The sequence below is a fragment of the Moschus berezovskii genome, chromosome 6, assembly GCF_049115385.1.
Source record: "Moschus berezovskii isolate FMDL1 chromosome 6, NW_MosBer_1.0, whole genome shotgun sequence".
Classification (NCBI taxonomy): domain Eukaryota; kingdom Metazoa; phylum Chordata; class Mammalia; order Artiodactyla; family Moschidae; genus Moschus; species Moschus berezovskii.
This window is the reverse complement of record NC_142465.1, coordinates 70,121,466-70,145,751: the sequence shown is the minus strand read 5'-3', so window position 1 is coordinate 70,145,751 and position 24,286 is coordinate 70,121,466. Positions and strand designations below refer to the sequence as shown.

The window sequence follows — 24,286 nt, the reverse complement described above, 5'->3', positions numbered from 1 at the left end:
TCAGATCTGGGAGCCCACCTGGATATTTTGGAGATCTCAAATGATTAATACCAAAGAAGGGCTGAATTCTTATCCATCACAGAAGGATGACCTTCGGCTTGTCATTTTCAGTAGGCAGGAGAAGAATTCCCAAGACAGAAACAAAAGAAAGGGGGGCATATCTCACCTATTGATGACGGTATTCATTTGAATTATGAGTTGTACTTACTTCCTTCAAAGCAATACTCTAGCACATAGCCATCTAAACCTGCTGCGCCAATCTGGTCTGGGGGCCGCCACTTCATTGTGACCGTGGTGTCAGTTACAGAGTCAACAGTCAGAAGAGTAGGAGGGCTGGTTACCGCTTTAAAGATAAGAAAGAAAAAGCAGAAACTATTAACCACAGAATTACGGCACAGGAACTGTGAGAAAATGAACTAGGATACAAATAAAAATGCACACAGAAGCCCCCACATCTTAATAAAATTCAGTGAAGACTTTTTGAGTATATGCTGTGTATGTGGCAAAGATCTGCCAGGCATGAAAAATATTTCAGAAATGCTGCCACACTTGCTCTCCACTTGGGAGGTTGGTGTGGGATTCTGGGAGGCCCAAGGCATTTGAAAAAAGTCAAAGATTGAGATCTAATGATCTAGTGTAAATTTCCCATAACTTCTTAATTTTCAAGAGCAAACTCTTCTTGAAAATTACACTTCTCTACCATAAAATGGCAGAGACATCTTATCTCTTTCTTTGTCTTTACTGAATTGACTTTTTTTGTTCATAGATAACATTTAAAGTGTGACTGTAAAGCAAAGAGACTAGCTTCCAAGTGTGCTTCGTTGAGTAGATCTCAGTTTGTTTTAGTTATAGTGTCTATACTAAGGTGCTGGCTTATACTTTCAAAAGGTCAAACGAGGGCAGTCATGTGTCAACAGGCTCAACTGTGTTTCCAGTGAGGAGGGGCAACAGAGCCACCCACAGCTGTCTTTGGAATTCCAGTAAGAAATCCCAGGGCCTACACTATGAAGGCATTCAACTCTTATCACATTGTTTGTAATCTCTTAGACAATTGTCCCTAACAATTTCTAGTTTCTTGCTCTGGCACCACTCCAAGAAGCTTCTAGGTCTGGTTCAGTTAGAAGTCGGAAGACAGCAATCACAACCTGGGGCAATGATTTTCATGACAAAGACACATCTCTCTTGACTCACCCAATGGAACAAAAGGCTTGGAGGGCATACTGGGCTTAGAGATGCCAACAGCATTGACAGCAAAGATGCGGACCTCGTAAGCCACACCTTCTATCATCTTCTTGGGCTCAAAGGTTGTTTCTTTGCAGAGATCGAAATTCAGCCTCATCCACCTGGAGCTTTGTTTCTTTTTCCTCTCAATGAAATACCCTGAAGGGGACACAAAATGGAAATAGGTTTTTCCTTGGCCTCTAAAATTAAACTTTGTCAGATATTAGAATTCTCAAAAATTTCTTAAATTCTCAGTACTCTAAATGAAAAAGTCATACATGTATTTTCAGCTCATCTTATTCCATCAGTTGTTTGAGAGAGATTGTAAGGAATACAAATATTAACATCATGGGATACAGACAAAAATAAAAACACTAGAAATAAGTTAAAGTGGTGCTAGGAAGAGAAGAGGAAAAAGTAGACCACGGATGTATAGAAATTTGTACAGTGACTTTGAGTCCCGGCAATGTAAGTAAGAAGGGGGAAATAACCAGTTTTGTAAGTTTCATTATTAGCAAGTAGAAAAATGTTCTTGTCCCATGGGGGAAGTAAATTCTTCTAAATATTTAACCCTAAATGAAACTGCTTCATAGACATAATTCTCTGGAACTGGGCATTTACTGACCAGAACAAAGTTAGACTTATGGTTGTTTCAAAATTAGATACTGAATAGAAATGTCAAAAAAGAGGACAAGAAATCAGATGATATTCATAGGAGCTATTTAAATCTCAAGTACTTAAAGGACATTCCCCCAATATATTTTAATTTGAATGGATATTTAAAGATCTTCTAAATTCAGTATTTTAAAATGTGTTTTGTGCTAATGTGCATAAAGTGCACATCAAGTCCATTGGCCATTCCACAGATGAACCAACATGCAGTTACCTAAGATTGGGGACCCTCCATCATAGACAGGAGGCTCCCAGGTCATGATGCACCAATCGTCTCCCACATCTGTCACATTTGGTGCCACTGGAGGATCAGGGATATCTGTAACATACAAACAAATAGAATAAAATAAAATTGACCAAAAACACAAAGAAAAATGTTCATTGGAAAATATGTTTTGGGGTAATAATCACAGAAGCAATGCTATTTCTGATTATTTTTCCATGTTTACTGAAATGCACTAGCTAACTAGTTTAGGCATAAGGTCCTGTTCCTTATGGAATCAGGGAAGGTGAGCCCAGTACAAATAGAAATGATGTCTCCAAATCCTTTAAGCTGGTGTCACGTTACAGGACCGCATGAAATCCAAGACTCTTGTTGTTTGTCTTGAAAATGGTCTGACTAAGAAATTAAATTATTGCCTAAATATTGGATGGGATTTTGTCTCTTAACTACAAAGTGAACTTCCAGCAGAACTAAATCAAGGACTAATTATTGTAAATTTTACATCAGTTGGAAGATTCAAGATGTTGACTGGTAGAAATCCAAGTCAAAAATGGCAAGTTAGGGACTTCCCTGGTGGTCGAGTGCTTAAGAATCCACTTAGTAATGCAGGAGATACAGGTTTGATTCCTGGTCAGGGGACTAAGATCCCACAGTCCTAGGAGAAACTAAGCCTATGTGCCGCAACTGCTGAGTCCACATGTCACAAGTAGAAAGTCCATCTAACCACAATGAAAGATCTTGCAAGATGCAACGAAGATCTGGTGTGCCACAACAAAGACCCAACACAGTCAAATAAATAAATTTTTAAAGAATGTCAAGTTACCATGTCTTCTATAGTTCGATATGTAATAAAATGACCTTAGCTTTGGATCAATTTGAAATATGTTTCTGGAGGGAAAACTAAAATGGAATGAAGAAATCATGAGATCTTGGTCTATCAGTAATCTGCTAGACTCATTTCACTTGGTTTTGGGGTCTGGAAAAAAGCATTTAGAAAGTCATCTAAGAACCAAGGCAGGTCTTATTCCTCTATGTGGAGTCTTGCCCCAAGGCTGCAGGTGCTAGACCTTGCACTAAGGCCACAGAAGTGGAGCCAGAACCAAGGTCACCTCTGGAACTGACTGAGCCCCTTTGTAACCATTGCCAAAAGCCACCCTGATCATTAATTATCAGCAGACTTCCTGACCCCAAATGAAGCAAAAGTGCCCACCCTGGTAGTCACCCTATGGCGCCTTAACCAATCACCTAATGCCAACCATCCAGCAGGAATTGCTTTGTCTTGAGGCTATAAAAATTGGCTGCTGCTGCTGCTGCTAAGTCGTGTCAGTCGTGTCCGACTCTATGCGATCCCATACACGGCAGCCTACCAGGCTCTGCCGTCCCTGGGATTCTCCAGGCAAGAATACTGGATTGGGTTGCCATTTCCTTCCCATAAAAAGACTCTCCCTGGTCTGGCAGGAGGTTAGACCGCTGCATTTGCAGTGCCCTCATAATCTCTGCTCTTTGTTCTTAATAAACTCACTCCCTTCTGAAAAGCTCTGTTTCTGAAAATTCTTTTCCAACCTGCACTTGCACTGCCTCGGCACTCTACAATGAATGTGATGCCGGACATTATTTAACAATTGTGTGTCAGTGACTGTGGAAGACCCTGAAAGGGAGTGTGACTGCAGAGAACTTGGTCAGCAACCCCAAAGTCTAACTTCAGCTATTCCTTCTTGCAACTAGTCCTCTAGGCAAGAAAAGAGATGAGAAGGGAAGGAAAAGAAAGAAAAGAGGATAAAGAAAAGAAAAAGAAAAACATATAAAGAAGTGGCAAAGATAGAGAAAGAAAGGCAATGGTTTATAAAGTACAGCTATAGTGCGAGTTTCTTTGTCAGCTACCCAGAAAAGCTGAGACAAACAAGAGCTTGGAAAGTCAACCTAGGATCTAAGCACATCAGCTTGATCCTAGAAGTTTGTTGACTTGAGGACTTACCCACAACTTTAATCTTGATGCTTGCATGTGCTTCCCCGGCTTCATTTTTCAGATTTATGTGGTAAACACCAGAATCATCTTTTTCTGCTATGTCAATAACAAGAGTGGTGCTGTCAGGGTAATTTTCAGCTCTTATCCGGCCGCTGCCCTCCATAATAGCCTAGGGAGAAAGGAAACGCAATGTGGTATGATCTGTGCAAACAATAAGGACACCTCAAGAGTGCCTGGGCACTTAAGCTGGAAATGGTGCTAATGCCTGAAAAGCACGTTCCTAGTTTTATCCTCGACCAGCTCTAACGACAAACATACTGTCATCCCATTTTACACATCAGAAAATTATGGCCCAAGGTTGCACGGCTAAGAAGTGGTAGCACTGGGATTTGACTTCCAAGTTCACTATCAGTTAACTCCTTAAAAAGAGAAAGTTGGAGGACCAAAAATATAAGCACAAAAACTGGCATTCTAGGAGAAACTAAAAATATTTAACTCATACCAGAAACTAAATAATGATTTGTTCATTTCTTTAAATGTTTTGAAATTTTTTAAATACTGACAGGGGTTGAAGAAGGACACAGTGGCAACTTCCCAATTTGATTTTTCCCTTCCAGTGGAACATAAAGGAATGAACATCTAATTCCTAAAGTAAAGACAGAGGGAAGCTGAGACGTCTATTTTCTTTCTTTTCTCCTTCCCCTTTTCCTCGTCTTGTTTTCCTTCATTTCTCCCCTTCCTTCTAATTTAAAGTAACATGACATTTTTCTGATTCCCAGGTCATATCTTCCATGCAACAATGGGCAGCCGATACACAAAGAGGAAAAATAGAGAAGGTCCAGGAAGTTTAGAACCTGGGTAATTTGCCACTAACTATTGTCATCTCTACTCTTTAGGGTCTGGATTAGGACTTACAAATCTTCAATAACATAAGATTGTGACAATAGTAAGAATATTTGAAGTGGCTTTCATGATTCTTATTTTATGATAAAACAAAATATCCTCATTTTAGCCAAATCCTTACCTTAAGATTTTAAAAGATGTTCTGCTCTTTTTTTTTAATGTGAAAAGAAAAATGATTTACTTAGGGCAGTGTTATATTATCCACTTCATATTTCCGTATTTTATTTTGTTCATTGCGCTATAATTTACATAGAGTAAAATTCATAGCTTTTAGATATACAGTCCATGAATTTTGACAAATTTCTGTGATTCTGTAACCAGTACCATAATCAAGATACAGACTTTCCATCACCTCCCATAGTGTCCCCACACTCCTTGGCATTCAACCCACTAAACCCTGGTCTCTGGCAATCACTGGCCTGTTATTTGCCACTTTAGTTTCCTCTTTTCCAGAATGTCAAATAAATGGAGTCAAACATTTCAAGTGAAATTTTTTAGATTGATCCATTTTGCTATATGTATTATGAGCACATTCCTTTTAATTACTGTGCAATTTCCCATTGCATATTCCATGCACAGTTAATGTATGTACAAACTATATCCTTATACAATTGAACTTTTGAATCGTTTCCAGGTTTTGACAATTATAAATAAATCGGCTATAAGCATTCCTGAACAGGTTTTTAGGTGGACATGTGTTTCATTTCTTTGGGGAAAATACCTAGGAATAGCTTTGTAGTTGTACGGAAGTATATGCTTAACTTTAATATTAAAAAACTATCAAACTCTTTTCCAAACTAGATGTACCATTTTGCATCCTGACCAGCAATGTATGAGACTTTCATTGTTCCATATCCTCGCCATTATTTGGTATTGTCAGGTTTTTTTTAATGGTTTCTTAAAATGGTAGTTTCTTTCACTCAGCATAATTATTTTGAGACTCATCCAAGTTATTGCACTATATCACTAATCCATTTCTTTTTATTACTGAGAATTATTCCCTTGTATGAATTTTGTTGATGGAATCTGCATTTTTCTCAGCTTTTGAATATTACAAATAGGCTACCATGACTATTGGTACTAGCAGTTTTTTTCTTTTTTTGGCTTATATTGGATTTTTACGGAAAATCCTGAATGAAATTTTTGGCCAAACCAATACATCAATGATTATGTCAACTGTAAATAAAGACAGTTCTACTTGTTCCTTTCCAAAATGTATGTCTTTTACTTTTTTTTCTTGTTTGATTGCCCTGGCTATAACTTTCAGTGCAATGTTGAATAGAAGTGGTAAGAGTGAACATTTTTCTCTTCTTTCTGATCTTAGAGGAAAAGCATTCGATCTTTCACCATTACGTAGGATGATAGGATTGTTGTAGGATTTTCAAGGATGTCTTTCATCATGTTGAGGAAGTTCCTTTCATGTTCTGGTTTGCTTTTTTACTAGAAATGCGTGTTCAAGTTTGTCAAATGTTTTTCTGTGTCTATTGAGATGATCACATACTTTCCCTGGTTTGTCAATATGGTGAATTATATTTATTTTTCAATGCTAAACCCACCTTTGCATTCCTGGGAAAAGCCACCTGTGGATATAACATATTGTTCCTTTTATGTACTTTTGGATTTGATTTGCTAAATTCTGTTTAGAACTTTTTTTGTTCTATGTTCAGGAGTGATACTGATTTATAGTTTTCTCTTTCTGTAATGTCTTTTTCTGGTTTTGCTGTAAGGATAATACTAACCTTCAAGAATGTGTTGGGAAATATTCCTATCTTCTTGTCTTCAATTTTTTCTAGAAGTTTATATTAAATTTATATTACTTCTTTTTAAACATTTGGTGGAACTATCCAATAAAGCCATCCACATGTGAAATTTTCTTTGTGAAAAATTTTAAACTACGAATTCCATTTCTTTAATAGACATAGGGATGTTCAGTACTGATTTAGTCATATTTCACAAATTCTGATATGTAGTGTGTTCATAAATATTTTCTGGAATAAGAAATGGCAACCTGCTCCAGTATTCTTGCCTGGAAAATTCCATGGACAGAGGAGCCTGGCAAACAGTTAGAAGCAACTGACTACATAAATATTTTCTGACTTTCCTTGTCATTTCTTCTTTGATCCATGAGTTATGTTTTATCTTTTTTTAAAAAAAATAAGCTACTTAGCTTCTCAATATTTAGAAATATTACAAATCTTTCTGTTATTGTTTTCTAATTAATTCCATTGTGGTCAAAGAATATACCTTGCATGACCTGAGTCCTTGTACATTTATTGAGACTTACTTATGGTCTATTTTGGTAAATTTTCCTGTGCGTTTTAAAATAATACCCATTCTGCTTTGTTTAATGGAGTGTTCTATAAATGTCAACTACATCAAGATGGTGGATAGTATTTCTTAAACTTTGTATATCTTCACTGATTGCCTGTCTTCTTGTTCTATCAACTATGGAGAGAAAAGTATTAAAATCTCCAACTTAACCATTTTTCTTTGTGTTTCTGTCATCTTGGTAGCTGTTTTTTATTTGTCTCATTTGTTCTTTCTGCCTCTTTTTTTTTTTTTTTGCCTTCTTTCAGATTCATTAAATATGGTTCCATGATTCCATTTTATGTTCTGTGTTGGCCTATTAGCTATAACTGTTTGTTTTATTATTTTAGTAGTTCCTTTAGGGTTTATAATATAGTCTACCTTCATGTGGTATTATAATATTATATGTTTAGCAAAAGAAACTTACAACAGCATACATCCATTTCACTCCTTCTAATCCTTACTTCTGTTTATCCTCTCCTGGTCTTATGTTTTCATTGTCATAAACTTTACTTACACTAATGTTTCAAGCTCCACAGTGCATAATAATTATTTTTGTTTAAACAATCAATTATCTTTTAAGATTTAAATAATAAGAAAAAACTCTTAAATGTTTATCCATGTAGGTACCATTTCTGGCGCTCTTAGTTCCTTTAAGAAAATGCTTTCATCTTGGTATCCCTTCCTTTTTTAGTATAATATTTATTTATTTGTAGCTCTGCTGAGTCTTCATTGCTGCTCGAGCTTTTTCTCTATTTGTGGTGATAGAGGCTACCCTTCAGTTGCAGTGTGCGGACTTCTCATTGCAGTGGCTTCTCTTGCTGTGGAATATGGGTTCTAGGGCATGGGCTTCAGTAGTTGTGGTGAACGGGCTTAGTAGTGCTGTGGCATGTGGGATCTTCCCAGATCAGGGATGGAACCCATGTCTCCTGCAATGGCGGGCAGACTCTTTACCACTGGGCCACCAGGGAAGCCCAGTATCACTTCATTTTGACTTAAGGACTTCTTTAAGCATTTCTTCTACTGCAAGTCTGCTGGAGATGACATCTTTCAGCTTTTGCATATCTGAAAATAACTTTATTTTGCCTTTGTTTCTGAAAATTATTTCTACTGAGTATAGAATTCTAGGTGACTGTTTTCTCCCCCTTTAAATGTTGACCCACTGTCTTCTCACTTGCTTCGCTTCCAGAGAGATTAGCTGTCATCCTAGTCTTTGTTCCTATAGATTTAATGTGACCTTTTTGTCTGTCTCCTTTTAAGATTGTTTTCTTAACCACAGGTTTTGAGCAATTTGATTATGATGGTGTAAATTTATTAATGTTTCTTGTGCTTGGATTTTATTGAACTTCTTGGATCTGAGATTTTATAGTTTTTTATCAATTTGAAAAATTTGGGGCCATTAATTCTTTATATATTTTTATGTCCTACTCTTTGGGGACTCCAATTACACATAGATTTGACTTCTTGAAGTTGTCTCATAGCTTAACAAACTCTTTTTTTTTTTCTCTCCAGAAAATAGAAAAGGAGGAAACAGTCTCCAACTTCCTTAAAAAATAAATTGCTTTTGCAGAGCAGCTTTGAGTTCCCTGCAAAATTGAATGGAAAAGTACAAAGAGTTCTCATATAATCCCTGTTTCCACACATACACAATCTTTCCCACTATTGACACCCCCACCAGAGTAGGTACATTTGTTACAATGATTGAACCTACACTGATACAAGGTTATCATTGAAAATCTATTGTTTACATAGACTCTTGGTGCTGTACATTTTATGGGTTTTGAAAAACCTATAATGTCATATGTTAAGTGGGTCATAGGAGATCCAACCAGTCCATTCTGGAGGAGATCAATCCTGGGTGTTCACTGGAAGGACTGATGCTAAAGCTGAAACTCCAATACTTTGGCCACCTCATGTGACGAGCTGACTCACTGGAAAAGAGTCTGATGCTAGGAGGAATTGGGGGTGGGAGGAAACGGGGACGACAGAGAATAAGATGACTGGATGGCATCACCGACTCGATGGACATGAGTTTGAGTGAACTCCGGGAGTTGGTGATGGACAGGGAGGCCTGGTGTGCTGTGATTCATGGGGTTCCAAAGAGTCGGACACGACTGAGTGACTGAACTGAACTGAACTGAACTGAAGGTCATATGGGTCATAATGTCAATGTTATAATGACAGATATCCATAATTATAGCATTATATGGAATAGTTTTACTGCCCCTAAAACATTTAATACAGGAAGCCACAGAATCACACTTGAGCTGGCTCCACGTGACCACTCCAATCCTATTGATTATCCTCCTTACTCCCTCTGTCCTGGCCATACCGGCTTTCTTTTTATTCCTCCAGAAGGTCAAGCGCATTTTCTCTTGTTCTTTGCTCTTGCGTTGACATCACCTGAAAATTTCTTTGCTCTTATATTCACATAATGGTTCCCTGTTGTCATTCGTAGAGGCTGTAGACGCTCCATGCAGTCACTTACTAATCATACTGCCTTGGTTATTTTTTTAATCTTCGTAGCACTCACTACTATCCAAAGGGACTTTATTTATTTAATAATTCATTGTCTATATCTCTTCCACTCCATTCTCTGATACCCATTAGAAGGATAGAATCTCATACATGGCACATAACAATATTCATTTGCATATGTTCACATAGTAGGTAGTCAGAAATATAAAAAGCAAATGAACAGTTATTGTATTTGCCTAAAAATCAGTGATCTTTATTTGCTAAAGTAATTATATCTTTGTCATACATTTATTTGCTGCCTTCTTTCATCTGACTTATGGAAGGAAGGGAGTAGGGAAGGGTATATGTGTGTGTGTGTGTGTGTGTGTGTAGAACAAACCTTATCTGCTCGGCTCCAAATGGCTTTAGGAGGTGGTTCCCCACTGATGGGAATCTCTAGACGAAGCTTGTTTCCTGCAATTACTGTCACTGTATTGTCAGCATCAAGACCATCCAGGTTGATCTTAGGTGGATCTAGAATATTAAACATGGCCTTTGTTATCAGACATTTATTTCCATGTGATTATATGGGTTAGGTCTTGTCTAGTGTCAAACACTGGTAATAACCAATATTTTATTTGGTCAAAAAGGATATAAGAGGAGTCAAAGCAGTCAGTGCCAGTACCTTGCAAAATTATTTCATCGTTAAGACCTCTTAAGAATTAACTATTAATATTATGCCTAGCGATTAATACCAATTCATGTATTTTTCTTTAAATATCACATTTTGAATATAATTCCAAGGTAAGCAAAACCAGAAAAACAAGAATACAAGTCTGAAATGACTTCTTTTATCCACTCACCAATAACATGAACTTTGGCAGGCAAAGTAACAGAATAGGCATCTGGTGTGAATACATAATCACCTTCGTCCTCAACGAGAGCATTGGCTATCACTAATTTGTGGATTCTAAGGAAATGAAAAAACATATTTCTAAGACTGTGCAAAGATTTAGACTGTATAAGACTCAAACTGAGGAGACACATGGTTTTATCTTAACTTGCTTAGTGCAGCCTGCAGAGAGAGTGGGAATAATGTGAATACTTAATTAGCCTATTTTTTAATCCACATTCAGTATTTATTTTGGACTATATGGAATCATCTCTACAAATACAGCCTGTTTACTATGCAAGAATCTCTTTTGCCTTTAAAAAATCTCATAGCTTAAAAAAAGGATAGAAGATAACACCTCACTGATGCCACTCTTTAAGATTCAAGAAATTACCAAGAATAACCTTGACTTTGGTTTTTTTATGCAAACCTAAGAGGAATAGTTCTTAAAAAAAAAACAACAAACTGAGGCATAGTTGATATACATTATTCTATGTTTCAGATATAAAACAGTGATTCACAATTTTAAAGGTTTTATTCCATTGATAGTTATTAAAAAATATTGGCCTAAGAACAGTGGTTCTTAACTTCATTGGCATCATGAACCAGTGAATATCTGATGGACACAATGGCAATTCATTCTGGAGAAAAACAAGTATTTTTGTACACAGAGAATCTGCTTACAATTTCAGAGGATTTGCCAGGGTGGGGGGCAGCTGAAGTTCATGGGCCTCCTAAGAATCCATGGATCCAAGTTTAAGAACTCTTGGACTTACCCTGCATCTCTGCTAGATTCTAGGATATTAAGCAACCTCCCCACTGGCGAAAAAAAAAAAATGTGGAAAGCTCATGTGACATTTATTAGTTAGGGACAGTGAATCCAATTTGACCAGTTCCTCAACTCAAATTCAGTACCATTCCTCTAAGTTCATGCTTATATGGAAATAATCAATGGATTCCAAAATAACATAGCACCTCACTGTAAGGTGCAGGTACCAGGTGACAAGTATGACATGATGTACAGCAGAAAATCACCTATTCTTGCTATTTGGAAGCAAAAGACCAGAAATAGACTCTCCCTATGACTACTCTCCAAACATCCTTACCAATCATCTAATTTAGGAAGTAGAAGAAGCCAATATGGGGACCAGCCCTCACTCAGGGATTGCCCTAGTTTGTTTACCTTCCTTTGTGAACAATCTTTAGACGGTCAGTCTCCTGAACAGGTAGACCATTTTTAGTCCATTTTCCTGTTATGTTCTCAGATACTTCACACTTCAAGCAGATTTCTTTTCCAAGGTTTACAGTCTGATCAGTCAGAGGTGTCAATATCTTCAGAGGTTTTACTGCAGAAACAATAGATAGTTATAAGTGCAGATGACACCACCCTTATGGCAGAAAGTGAAGAGGAACTAAAATGCCTCTTGATGAAAGTGAAAGAGGAGAGTGAAAAAGTTAGCTTGAAGCTCAACATTCAGAAAACTAAGATCATGGCATCTGGTCCCATCACTTCATGGGAAATAGATAGGGAAACAGTGGAAACAGTGTCAGACTTCATTTTTGGGGGCTCCAAAATCATTGCGGATGCTGATTGCAGCCATGAAATTAAAAGACGCTTACTCCTTGGAAGGAAAGTTATGACCAACCTAGATAGCATATTAAAAAGCAGAGACATTACTTTGCCAACAAAGGTCCGTCTAGTCAAGGCTATGGTTTTTCCAGTGGTCATGTATGGATGTGAGAGTTGGACTGTGAAGAAAGCTGATTGCCAAATAATTGATGCTTTTGAACTGTGGTGCTGGAGAAGACTCTTGAGAGTCCCTTGGACTGCAAGGAGATCCAACCAGTCCATTCTAGAGGAGATCAATCCTGGGTGTTCATTGGAAGGACTGATGCTAAAGCTGAAACTCCAATACTTTGGCCACCTCATACGAAGAGTTGACTCACTGGAAAATACTCTGATGCTGGGAGGGATTGGGGGCAGGAGGAGAAGGGGACGACAGAGGATGAGATGGCTGGATGGCATCATCAACTCGATGGACATGAGTTTGAGTGAACTCTGGGAGTTGGTGATGAACAGGGAGGCCTGGCATGCTGTGATTCATGGGGTCACAAGGAGTTGAACACAACTGAGCGACGGAACTGAACTGAACTGAACTGAACTAAGTGCCAAATCCAAATTTCAGACAGGCCAAGACGGTGTCATTTCACAATGATATAGTTTCACTATAATGCTTGTTTTGAAAATGAGCATTTGTTCCAATGCAACTGAAATATTTCAAGACAATTAGAGCATAACATACATTTCATGTTTGATTATCCATGATTGTATTCATGAGAAAGACTAGAAGAATCCAGAAAACTGCACCCAGTTGAACTGAGCAGGTAGGATTGTGCAGAACACATACATACACCTGAAATATCAACCAGTTACTTTAGTTCAACCTGTTAGATGAGCCACAACCATGCACATCTGAGACTATAACTCTCCCAATTTCAAATAACCTCCTTCCACTGCTTCCAATAGCTCACGAGCTTCAAAATTTTTAACACAAATTTCAGATCTTTTTCAAGGTAAAGTGCCATATTTATTGAAGTAGTTACTAAAGAGAAGGCACTGGCAACCCACTCCAGTACTCTTGCCTAGAAAATCCCATGGACGGAGGAGCCTGATAGGCTGCAGTCCATGGGGTCGCTAAGAGTCGGACATGACTGAGCGACTTCACTTTCACTTTCACTGACTAGACATGTGTAAAACTGTGCCACTGATTTTTTTTATTAGGTTCTTATCATTTTATTTTATTTATTTATTTTTTTGGCTGCACCATGCAGCATGTAGGTATTTGGCTCCCAGGCCAGGGATTGAACTTGTGCCCCCTGCATTGGACGTAGGAAGTCTTAACCACTGGACCAACAGGGAAGGCCCTCATTTTACTTTTTAAAAATTGGGTCCCTGAAAAAATTATTGAGTGTTGTGTCTTTAACCCACATTCCCCATTGACCGTATGGTTTTCACTGCATGACTTTGTACAGCATAGTAATTTTTTAAAATGCATATGTTAATGTTATAGAAAGACTAACTGTAATTGTTTAAATGAATATAAATATCAGATAAGGATCTGCCTATGGTTGAAAAAAATTTTTTTATATTACACTACAATGGCCATTATTCCACAAAACATAAGGAGTGTACTGTAATTACTTTCAAATAATTCAATGGTCATATGAATTGTAACTGGACTAAGAAATAAGGAACAGGATTTCGCTCTCCACCTATTACTGATCTTCTTGTGAAGTTTGCTATTCCAATTTTCATGGCTAACTGGAAGGGACAGGCTCGGTCATTAAGAAATTACTACCATCACGGGGTATTTGAGGAAGGCCATGAATTCTCTCAGACCTCTAAAGCCTATCAGCAAATTAGCACTTACAATCTTCTCAATTGAGGCCCACTAGTTGAGTAACTTCTCACCCCAAATGTAATTATAGAATGTTTATTGAATAGATAGCAAATTCACCTAGGGATTAAGCAAACAGGATATTAGGATTTGATATCACATCTAAGTATTTATAGTCTATGAATATGGTTTTGTGATTAGAATCTTTCTTAACCATTTGGGTAACTTCTCTGGCAGGTGATTTTTAATATTTCCTTCTCAATCAGCTCAGTTCAGTCGATCAGTTGTGTCTGATTCTTTACGACCCCATGGACTACAGCACACCAGGCCTCCCTGTCAATCACCAACTCCCAGAGTTTACTCAAACTCATGTCCATTGAGTGAGTGACGCGATCCAACCATCTCATCCTCTGTCATCCCATTATCCTCATGCCTTCCAACTTTCCCAGCATCAGGGTCTTTTCCAATAAGTCAGTTCTTCGCATTAGGTGGTCAAAGTACTGGAGATTCAGCTTTAGCATCAGTCCTTCCAATGAATATTCAGGACTGATTTCCTTTAGGATGGACTGGTTTGATCTCCTTGCAGTCCAAGGGACTCTCAAGAGTCTTCTCCAACACCACAGTTCAAAAGCAGCAATTCTTTGGTGCTAAGCTTTCTTTATAGACCAACTCTCACATCCATACAAGACAACTGGAAAAACCACAGCTTTGACTAGAGGAAACTTTGTTGGCAAAGTAATGTCTCTGCTTTTTAATATGCTGTCTAGGTTGGTCATAGCTTTTCTTCCAAGGAGCAAGTGTCTTTTAATTTCATGGCTACAGTCACCATCTGCAGTGATTTTGGAGCCCCCCCAAAAAAAAGTCTGCCACTGTTTCCATTGTTTCCGCATCTATTTGCCATGAAGTGATGGAACCGGATGCCATGATCTTAGTTTTCTGAATGTTGAGCTTTAAGCCAACTTTTTCTCTCTCCTCTTTCACTTTCAAGAGGCTCTTTAGTTCTTCTTCACTTTCTGCCATAAGTGTGGTATCATCTGCATATCTGAGGTTATTGATGTTTCTCCTGGCAATCTTGATCCCAGCTTGTGCTTCATCCAGTCTGGCATTTCTCATGATGTATTCTGCATGTAAGTTAAATAAGTAGGGTGACAATATACAGCTTTGATGTACTCCTTTTCCTGTTTGGAACCAGTCTGTTGTTGAATGTCCAGTTCTAACTGTTGCTTCTTGACCTGCATACAGATTTCTGAGGAGGCAGGTCAGGTGGTCTGGTATTCCCATCTCTTGAAAAATCTTCCACAGTTTGTTGCGACCCACACAGTCAAAGGCTTTGGCATAGTCAATAAAGCAGAAATAGATGTTTTTTTTGAACTCTCTTGCTTTTTCAATGATCCAACATGTGTTGGCGATTTGATCTCTGGTTCCTCTGTTTTTCTAAATCCAGCTTGAACATCTGGAATTTCACGGTTCACATACTGTTGAAGCCTGACTTGGAGAATTTTGATCATTACATTGCTAGCATGTGAGATGAGTGCAATTGTGCAGTAGATTGAGCATTCTTTGGCATTGCCTTTCTTTGGAATTGGAATGAAAACTGACCTTTTCCAGTCCTGTGGCCACTGCTGAGTTTTCCAAGTTTGCTGGCATATTGAGTGCAATACTTTCACAGCATCATCTTTTAGGATTTGAAATAGTTCAATCGGAATTCCATCAGCTCCACTAGCTTTGTTCGTAGTGATGCTTCCTAAGGCCCACTTGACTTCACATTCCAGGATGTTTGGCTCCAGGTGAGTGATCACACCATCCTGGTTATCTGGGTCATGAATAATTCTTCTGTGTATTCTTGCCACCTCTTGTTAATATCTTCTGCTTATGTTAGGTCCATACCATTTCTGTCCTTTATCGAGCCCATTTTTTTGCATGAAATGTTCCCTTGGTATCTCTAATTTTCTTGAAGATATCTCTAGTCTTTCCCATTCTATTGTTTTCCTCTATTTCTTTGCATTGATCGCTGAGGAAGGCTTTCTTATCTCTCCTTGCTATTCTTTGGAATTCTGCATTCAAATGGTTATATCTGTCCTTTTCTCCTTTGCCTTTAGCTTCTTTTCTTTTCACAGCTATTTGTAAGGTCTCCTCAGACAACTATTTTGGCTTTTTACATTTCTTTTTCTTGGGGATGGTCTTGATCACTGCCTCCTGTACAATGTCACGAACCTTCATCTATAGTTCTTCAGGCACTCGGTCTATCAGATCTAATCCCTTGAATCTATTTGTCACTTCCACGATATAATCGTAAGGGATTTGATTTATTTCATACCTGAGTGGTCTAGTGGTTTTCCCTACTTTTTTCAGTTTAAGTCTGAATTTGACAATAAGGAGTTCATGATCTGAACCACAGTCAGCACCTGGTCTTGTTTTTTCTGACAAACCATGGTCCACTGGAGAAGGGAATGGCAAACCACTTTAGTATTCTTGCCTTGAGAACCCCATGAATATCTTTGGCTGCAAAGAATATAATCAACATGATTTCAATATTGGCCATCTGGTGATGTCCATGTGTAGGTCTGTCTTCTCCTGTGTTGTTGGAAGAGGGTGTTTGCTATGACTTGTGTGTTCTCTTGGCAAAACTCTATTAGTCTTTGCCCTGCTTCATTCTGTACTCCAAGACCAAGTTAGGCTGTTACTCCAGGTATCTCTTGACTTCCTACTTTTGCTTTCCAGTCTCATATAATGAAAAGGACGCCTTTTGGGGGTGTTAACTCTAGAAGGTCTTATAGGTCTTCAAAGAACCGTTCAGCTTCAGCTTCTTCAGCATTACTGGTCAGTGCATAGACTTGGATTACTGTGATACTGAATGATTTGCCTTGGAAACAATCAGAGATCATTCTGTCATTTTTAAGATTGAATCCAAGTACTGCATTTCGGACTCTTGTTGACTACGATGGCTGCTCCATTTCTTCTAAGGGATTCTTGCCCACAATAGTAGATACAATGGTCATCTGAGTTAAATTCACCCATTCCTATCCATTTGAGTTCACTGATTCCTAAAATGTTGATGTTCACTCTTGCCATCTCCTGTTTGAGCACTTCTAATTTGCCTTGATTAGTGGACCTAACATTCAGGTTCCTATGAAACATTGCTCTTTACAGCATTGGACTTTACTTCCATCACCACAACTTCCAACATCCACAACTGGATGTTGCTTTTGCTTTGGCTCTGTCTCTTCATTTTTTCTGGAGTTATTTCTCCACTGATCTCCAGTAGCATATTGTGCACCTACCAACCTGGGGTGTTCATCTTTCCGTGTCCTATCTTTTTGCCTTTTCATACTGTTCATGGGGTTCTCAAGGCAAGAATACTGAAGTGGTTTGCCATTCCCTTCTCCAGTGGACCATGTTTTGTCAGAACTCTCCGGCCATGCCATGTAGTGCCACCCAAGATGGATGGGTCACGGTGGAGAGTTCCTTCTCAATACTGGTACTCTATTAAACTGAGGAGTAAGTTCTTAGAGACTCTGATTGATATGATATAGACACTCAGCTAGAATGGAATCTAATTTTACACATCTAAAATTGCCACAGGTTGAAGTCAAACAGATTGAAACTTTTCTAAAACGGAATTAACATACACAACACACTAGTGAAACAACTTGGGAGACATACAAGGAAGTCTTACTTACAGTCCACACTAAGTTTAGCAGATGACTGTCCTCCTGTTGTCATTACAGAATATTCTGCAGTATCAGCCTTTGTTGCTCCTTCTATGACCAAAATATGCTTTTTGCCTTCAACTCTAATGTGGTATCTTGATTTTGGACCAGGGATAATTTCCTCACCATTCTTAAACCTGAGTTAAAGAGATGATTTTTAAAAATTTTTTATAAAAAATGCTTCAAGAGGTAGTCACCAGACACTTAAGAACTGCTTGTTGAATTAAAGAATGTATGGATCAGTTTCCATCAATAGATGAATACTATAACAAGTATTATCTGAAAATTACATTAAAAAAATCCCATTCCTTTCACTTAAGATCAGTTAGATAAAGATGCTAACAGTGGATATTACCTATGTTTGGGCTCTTGGTGCACACTACTAAGAATAGCATTTTAATTCATTTTAAAGATAGCTATGATTCTAGGTTACAATGAACAATCTATTCTAAACCAAATTACTAGCGATTCTTGCTGCAGAATTTACTCTGTCTCTCAATTAAGATTTTAAGATTCCGGATCTTCTAGTCTTTAATTTTGAGGTTACTCCCAGTGAACTTGAGAAACACATCTCATCTGATCCCCAAAATACGCTTTTTATTTTTAAGAAATGTTCAAGTAATTTGGTGATTTTCAGTCTAAAATATTTTTCTGAGATACTGTGACAATAAATTGACTAGAAGTAACATTAAAAAAGTATATTTTCCATAAAACTTGCCATCATGGCATAGTAAGAGCATGCATCGGAAAGAGCAGCCATGGGCTTTGGAGTCAAATAGACATGAGGAACCTTGAAACATTCATTTACTAGCAAGTGCCTACTTCCCTATATCCTTATCAATATAGATACCTGGATCTTTTTTTTCAGTCTCACAGGTGAAAAAAGCCAATATCTTAGGATAGTTTTAGCTACATTTTCTACTAACACAAATGAGGTTGAGATCCTTTTCATATGTGTAAAAGCAATTTCCTATTCTCCAAAGTTTGAAGGGACTTTTTTGTTTATTAAAAATGAACAGACCTCAGGATATCTATTTACCATTTTACATTGGCATCATCTTCAGACACTTCACATTCTAATTCCACTCTCTCCCCACAATAAGCTTTTGTATCTTCCAGCTGTTTGGTCACCATAACTGGAGGCTCTATTGTGGGGAAAAAAAAAAAGAACATCAGAATCATTAAATGCCCCAAAATCTGTTCATGACCCTGGGTTTGTTCACAGATGAAAAACCAACAATAAGAAAGTGTGGTTGATCACAGACTGATGGTTAGATGGTGGTAGTTAGAAGGTGGATTTTTTCATGACTTTTCATGGCAAAATAAACAGTTGGCATCCCTGGGTAAGGTTCACATAATTTCCCAAGAACTCTTCAAATCAAATAAATGATTGTTTTAGAGAGCAGACAAATTGTATCAGATAATATTTGGGCAAATAAGAAAGCAGAAGATAGACATTTCTGAGGAAGGAAAATATATAACACTAAAACTCTCTACTTATGGTTTTAGACAGATGATAGAGATTACAGAATTGTCTTTAAATTTTTTTTGATTGAAGTATAGTTGATGTGCAAGATTACAAAGCTGTCTTAGCCACAGGTCCTCATAAAGAAAATAAATGCTTCATGGCTTCATTGACACCCTCCAGCTCTTTTCACTAGTAAATGATGGTCTTCAGCAATGTCAGTGGCAACCATTGATGACTTTTACTAACGAAGCTGTTTCAAGGGAAATCGATTTGTGATGAGCTGAATGTGTGAAACAGTTATCCAGTAGACTTTGTTGGGTTTCAAAAGCTATCACTAGAGCAACTAAATTGCAAAGTACTGCTTACATGAGCCAAAACTACAAGGCATTTTTACTCAACAGCTTTTTTTCCTGTTGGCTTTTCTAGTCTTCAGCAAACCTGAAGATTACTTAGGATACCCAGTAAACAGCAGTACAAAAATGCTTCAATCCAGAGCCAGGCTAACACTCAAGCTAAACCATCTTGAGAGGCACTGCTGTTTCTGCTCTGGAGCTCAAGAGCTCACGTCACCATTTTCAGTTTTGATTATTACCCCTGAGAGAAGGAGAGCCATTGGCTCTTAATGGTTATATAAGAGATTTCACTTTACCTCTCACAAAGAGCTCAGTGGAACATTTCTCATCACCAGCTGTCACATAATACTCTGAATCATCTGTTAGCGCACAGTTATTGATAAACATGATTCTTTCACATCCTTTATGTTCAAAGATGTATCTGTTTTAAATAGGAGGAAGATAAACAGAGTCCGTGAACCCGATTTTATTCTTTTCTTTATTGACAGCAAATTTGGCTTATAATTCCATAATATCTGAGAGTCAGAAATAGTCATTTTGATCTGCAATTTATTAGCCATATCTTACGTAGTTTAATAAACATTAAACATGAAGCCAATTTCTATCTTTATAATACATAATGTAATACATATGCATATTTGCATATAATATTTGTCATTATTTTCTTTTATATATGATTTTTGGGCTTCCCAGGTGGCGCTAGTAGTAAAGAACACGCCTGCCAATGCAGAAGACATAAGAGATGCGGGATCCATCCTTGGGTTGGGAAAATCCCCTGGAGAGGAGAATGGCAACTCACTCCAGTATTCTTGCCTGGAGAATCCCATGGACAGAAGAACCTGGCAGGCTACAGTCTATAGGGTCGCAAAAAGTCAGACACGACTGAAACAACTTGGGTTGGGTTAGTCGCTCAGTCGTGTCCGACTCTTGCAACCCCATGGATGGCTGCCCACCAGGCTCCTCTGTCCATGGGATTCTCCAGGCAAGAATACTGGAGTGGGTTGCCATTTCCTTCTCCAGAAACAACTTAGCACACATATTTTTCATTCCAAACATAAAATAAGTACTCACATATTTACCAATGAACAATTTTTAACCTATTGTTGGAAAATATGGTAGGCTAAGATTTTAACTCTTTACATTTTTTAAAGTGATCAGTTCATCTACTTTATAGCAGGAGAGAAAGTTTATATTTTTCATTGATTTATTGAATTCACTCCTTGCTAGCCCAGTGACATTTTATTGGGTGAAAAATGATTACACAATTTAAGCAATAATATGAATTTAATCATTAATATAGTTGATACAACATGATATCATCTTAAATGAGCTTAAGAACTAGTATTATCATATATATCATAGTTATCATCTACTGAAAAAGAACTTAAGTGGAAACAAAAACCTGAAATCCAGAAGACTGCAAAATTTGATTATCTGTGATCTAGATTATGGATGGGTATATTAGGGCATTATAACAGATGAAAGAAAAAGTCCTTACTTGGGAAATTCTCAAAGACTTCAAGAACAAAACACTAAGCAACATTTTTTGAGATAAAAATAGCCAAGGAAAATTATGTTTTTGGTAAATTCAGGCTGCCTTCAAGAGACTTTTACCAGATATAAACATTATTATCACAAAGTCCCTCTGAGAGCAGGACCACATTAAGAAATTGGAAACTACCTAACTGTTCCACAGAAGTGACAGATTTTCAGGATTAAAGCCATTTATAAATATACATATGGTTCCTGTTAACTTAAAAAGATATATTGGAGTTGAAAATCTGTCAGACTGAGAAGGATCTCTGTAAAGTGGTTTCCTAAAAGCCTAGCAATACCATCAGATATCAGGGATTAGTTTGTTTCTTTCATTTGGGAAAAGAGTCAAAAAACAATAAAACATAGGCTTTAGATGCTATTCTGGAAGAACAAAAGTTATCTACTTATAAGGTGTGATTCCCATTACAAGCTGGTATATCAAATACATATTTCAATTTTTCTCAAATTCTTTTTTAAAATTGGGCGAAGTTTGGGAATACTCTGAAGTAATCACATATAACCTACAATGACACAAAATCATAATTACAGGTACTTGAAATAGTTTATATAGAATTAAAACATAAGGCAAGGTTTAATTTATATAGCACCATACTTAAATGGTTCCAAAATACATAAAAAGTTTTTGCTGTCCCCTCATATGATTTTGCATCAAACGACTATGACTAAAAAGTGCTTTCTGGCATAGAAAATCAAGTCAAATTACTCTTTGATTTATATACTATTGATTATTTGCAAATTTGACTTACTTTGTACTGGGTCGAATTTCTTGACCATTTTTATACCATTTCACTTCCAACTTTGGATCTGCCAGTTCGACGACAAATCTTACCCTGCCTCCTTTATCAACCTGATATGCAGGATCAAGAATTTTTGCAAAAGCTAGTAGAGAGAAGATACAAAACTACATTAATATGTATATGCATATGATATGAATTTAAATAGTCAATCTGAAAACCTAAAACTGAATAAATTTAGACAAAAAGAAGAAATAGGAAACTTTTGAATTATCCCTTATATTTTAGAAATCTGCATCGATTTATATATAATAAGATGGTTTAAAAATTTTAAGAGAGTACATATGCTTTTAAAAGAAACATAAAGAATTATTGAAGAGGCTTTAAAAATGATTGTCTTCATTCTTTGGCCAATGTATAATATAAAATAACCAAATGAAATTTGAACTTGAAGGACATGCTTATTCTCCTAAAATGATTATTTTCAGTTTCATTGGCATTATCTGTGTACATCTATCTTACAGACAGTTTTTTTTTATCATAGAATTTATGAGATACTTCCAATGACTCATGAGCTTAAATGGAATATCTTTGACTGATTGAAACAGTAAGCTTATCACAGTTTTTGTACTGTGGAAACCTGCGCAAATATTGACATGCTTAAACACTTGGGTTATCTTAGCAGGTGTGAGACATGAATTCCCCATGACTCATCAAATGGGTGGAAGAATGTAACAGTAAAACAAACACAGAATCTACTCTACCTAAATAAGAATCAGGAATCTGAGAGTGACGGAGAGATGCAGCGAATGGAGAAAGGGGCTGCTGAGAAATGCCCAGTAACACAGGAATATTTAGTACTCCATTATACATTGTGTCATTGTAATGTACTTTTGTTACCTTAAACCTTCAGCAGCTGTTCCCTACCTACTTTGCTGGAGATGCGCGGGGCAGTGAACTATTTCACCCGAAGCCAAGTTAACCAAGAGAAGCGTAAGCCCTGCAAATTCCACTACAGCTGCTGGTGCTGCTAAGCCACTTCAGTCGTGTCCGACTCTGTGCGACCCCATAGACAGCAGCCCACCAGGCTCCCCTGTCCCTGGGATTCTCCAGGTATAAACCCAGTACGAAATAGGGAGGATTATCGTCTCCCCTAGGAATGCTCAGACGTCCTCACCTGCACTCTTCTTTTCCACTCTGCGCATGCGCTTGAGCCGCTTGAGCATACCACGCAGGTCAGTGATACCGTACTGGAAGGCGATTTTCTCGTACTCGCTGGGTTTCGCATTCTTCAGCAGCTCCCACACGTCTACCTCGGGTTGCTCCTCCTGCTGCTTCACCTCCCTAACCGGGGAGAACCGTTGCCTAGTTTAATAGCTGCCCACTGGCCTTTAAAGGAAAGTCGGAGTATGGTACCGATTTTTTGATTCAGTGCTAAAAGCTCTGGTTAAAGCCTGAGTATTTAAATAGCCAAGGAGAAAGTCTGCTTTGCATGAAGTCTCAGTGCAACTTATAGATAGTCAAAGGTCAGATCCGTGCACTTGCATTAACGCTCTCCTTTTTCTAGTTAAAAACACAGTATTAAGGAGATAGAAGGGTTTCAGGAAATATCCTTAAGCTATTTTTACTTATTTTCAACCTGAAAATCCAAATAGGAGATGAGATTTTGAGAAACTTAAAAGACCAGTTTTCATCTAGGATTTAGATATTGAAATAAGGTTTAAGAACCAGAAGATTTTAGGTGTTGGTCCATTAAAGAACAATGCTTTCTGCCTTCGTTGGTGTGCATACCCTAACTCTGCATGGAGACGGTACAAATAACAGTATTTCAAATCTTCAGATTTTGCAAATAGCATTTTCCCTACCATGTTAGTAAATGTGTACATTAAACATTTTTTGCTATTTTTTTAATACAAAAAAGTTTGAAACTGTGACTAAGCATTTGTTCTTTGTTTCTGTTTTTTTTTTTTTTTGGTTTGGTTGTTTTTCATATGATTTTTGTGTATACATATTATTTTAAAGAGAAAACTTTTTTTTCTAAATCGTCAGAATGAAAAGAATGAGACTCAAAATTCTCTCACATTTCATCTTAAAGTACTGTCCAGAACTTTTTTGGAAGCAGTTTGGGTATAAACTGCTTTGAATCATGAAAATATAAGTGTGAAACTATAAAGCAAGTCATAAAGGGTTCCATGAACAAGCTGACAGTAACTTAGTGTGATTATCAAAATCATGTTTCTAAATTTTGACCACTGGCAAAAGAATGTATAGAACATATAAAGAACATATATAACTACTGTATACACACACATATATAGGATTTAAAGTACATACACTTGTCTGTATTTTAAAACCTAAAAGTGAAACAAAACTCAGGAATAAACACTCTTCAGGGAAAGAGCCTTAGTTGCAAATGCTAAATATA

The 24,286-nt window shown here is 37.4% G+C and overlaps 1 protein-coding gene across 13 annotated transcripts in view; it reads right to left on the bottom strand.

Moving 5' to 3' along the window:
• Nucleotides 1-24,286, bottom strand: part of MYBPC1 (myosin binding protein C1) — a 99,309-nt gene that overhangs the window by 26,760 nt on the left and 48,263 nt on the right. For all 13 annotated transcript variants that reach the window (XR_016037637.1, XR_016037638.1, XR_016037639.1 and 10 more), the window contains 12 exons: nt 23,039-23,205; nt 21,874-22,006; nt 19,867-19,991; nt 18,789-18,894; nt 17,720-17,886; nt 11,825-11,987; nt 10,613-10,719; nt 10,150-10,283; nt 4,092-4,251; nt 2,108-2,212; nt 1,192-1,380; nt 209-343 (listed from right to left, as the gene is read on the bottom strand). Coding sequence is in view for 10 of the 13 variants with exons in the window: in XM_088837146.1 (XP_088693272.1) it covers nt 209-343; nt 1,192-1,380; nt 2,108-2,212; nt 4,092-4,251; nt 10,150-10,283; nt 10,613-10,719; nt 11,825-11,987; nt 17,720-17,886; nt 18,789-18,894; nt 19,867-19,991; nt 21,874-22,006; nt 23,039-23,205 (1,691 nt within the window). In the remaining 3 variants the exon portion in view is untranslated. The remainder of the gene's footprint in view (nt 1-208; nt 344-1,191; nt 1,381-2,107; nt 2,213-4,091; nt 4,252-10,149; nt 10,284-10,612; nt 10,720-11,824; nt 11,988-17,719; nt 17,887-18,788; nt 18,895-19,866; nt 19,992-21,873; nt 22,007-23,038; nt 23,206-24,286) is intronic.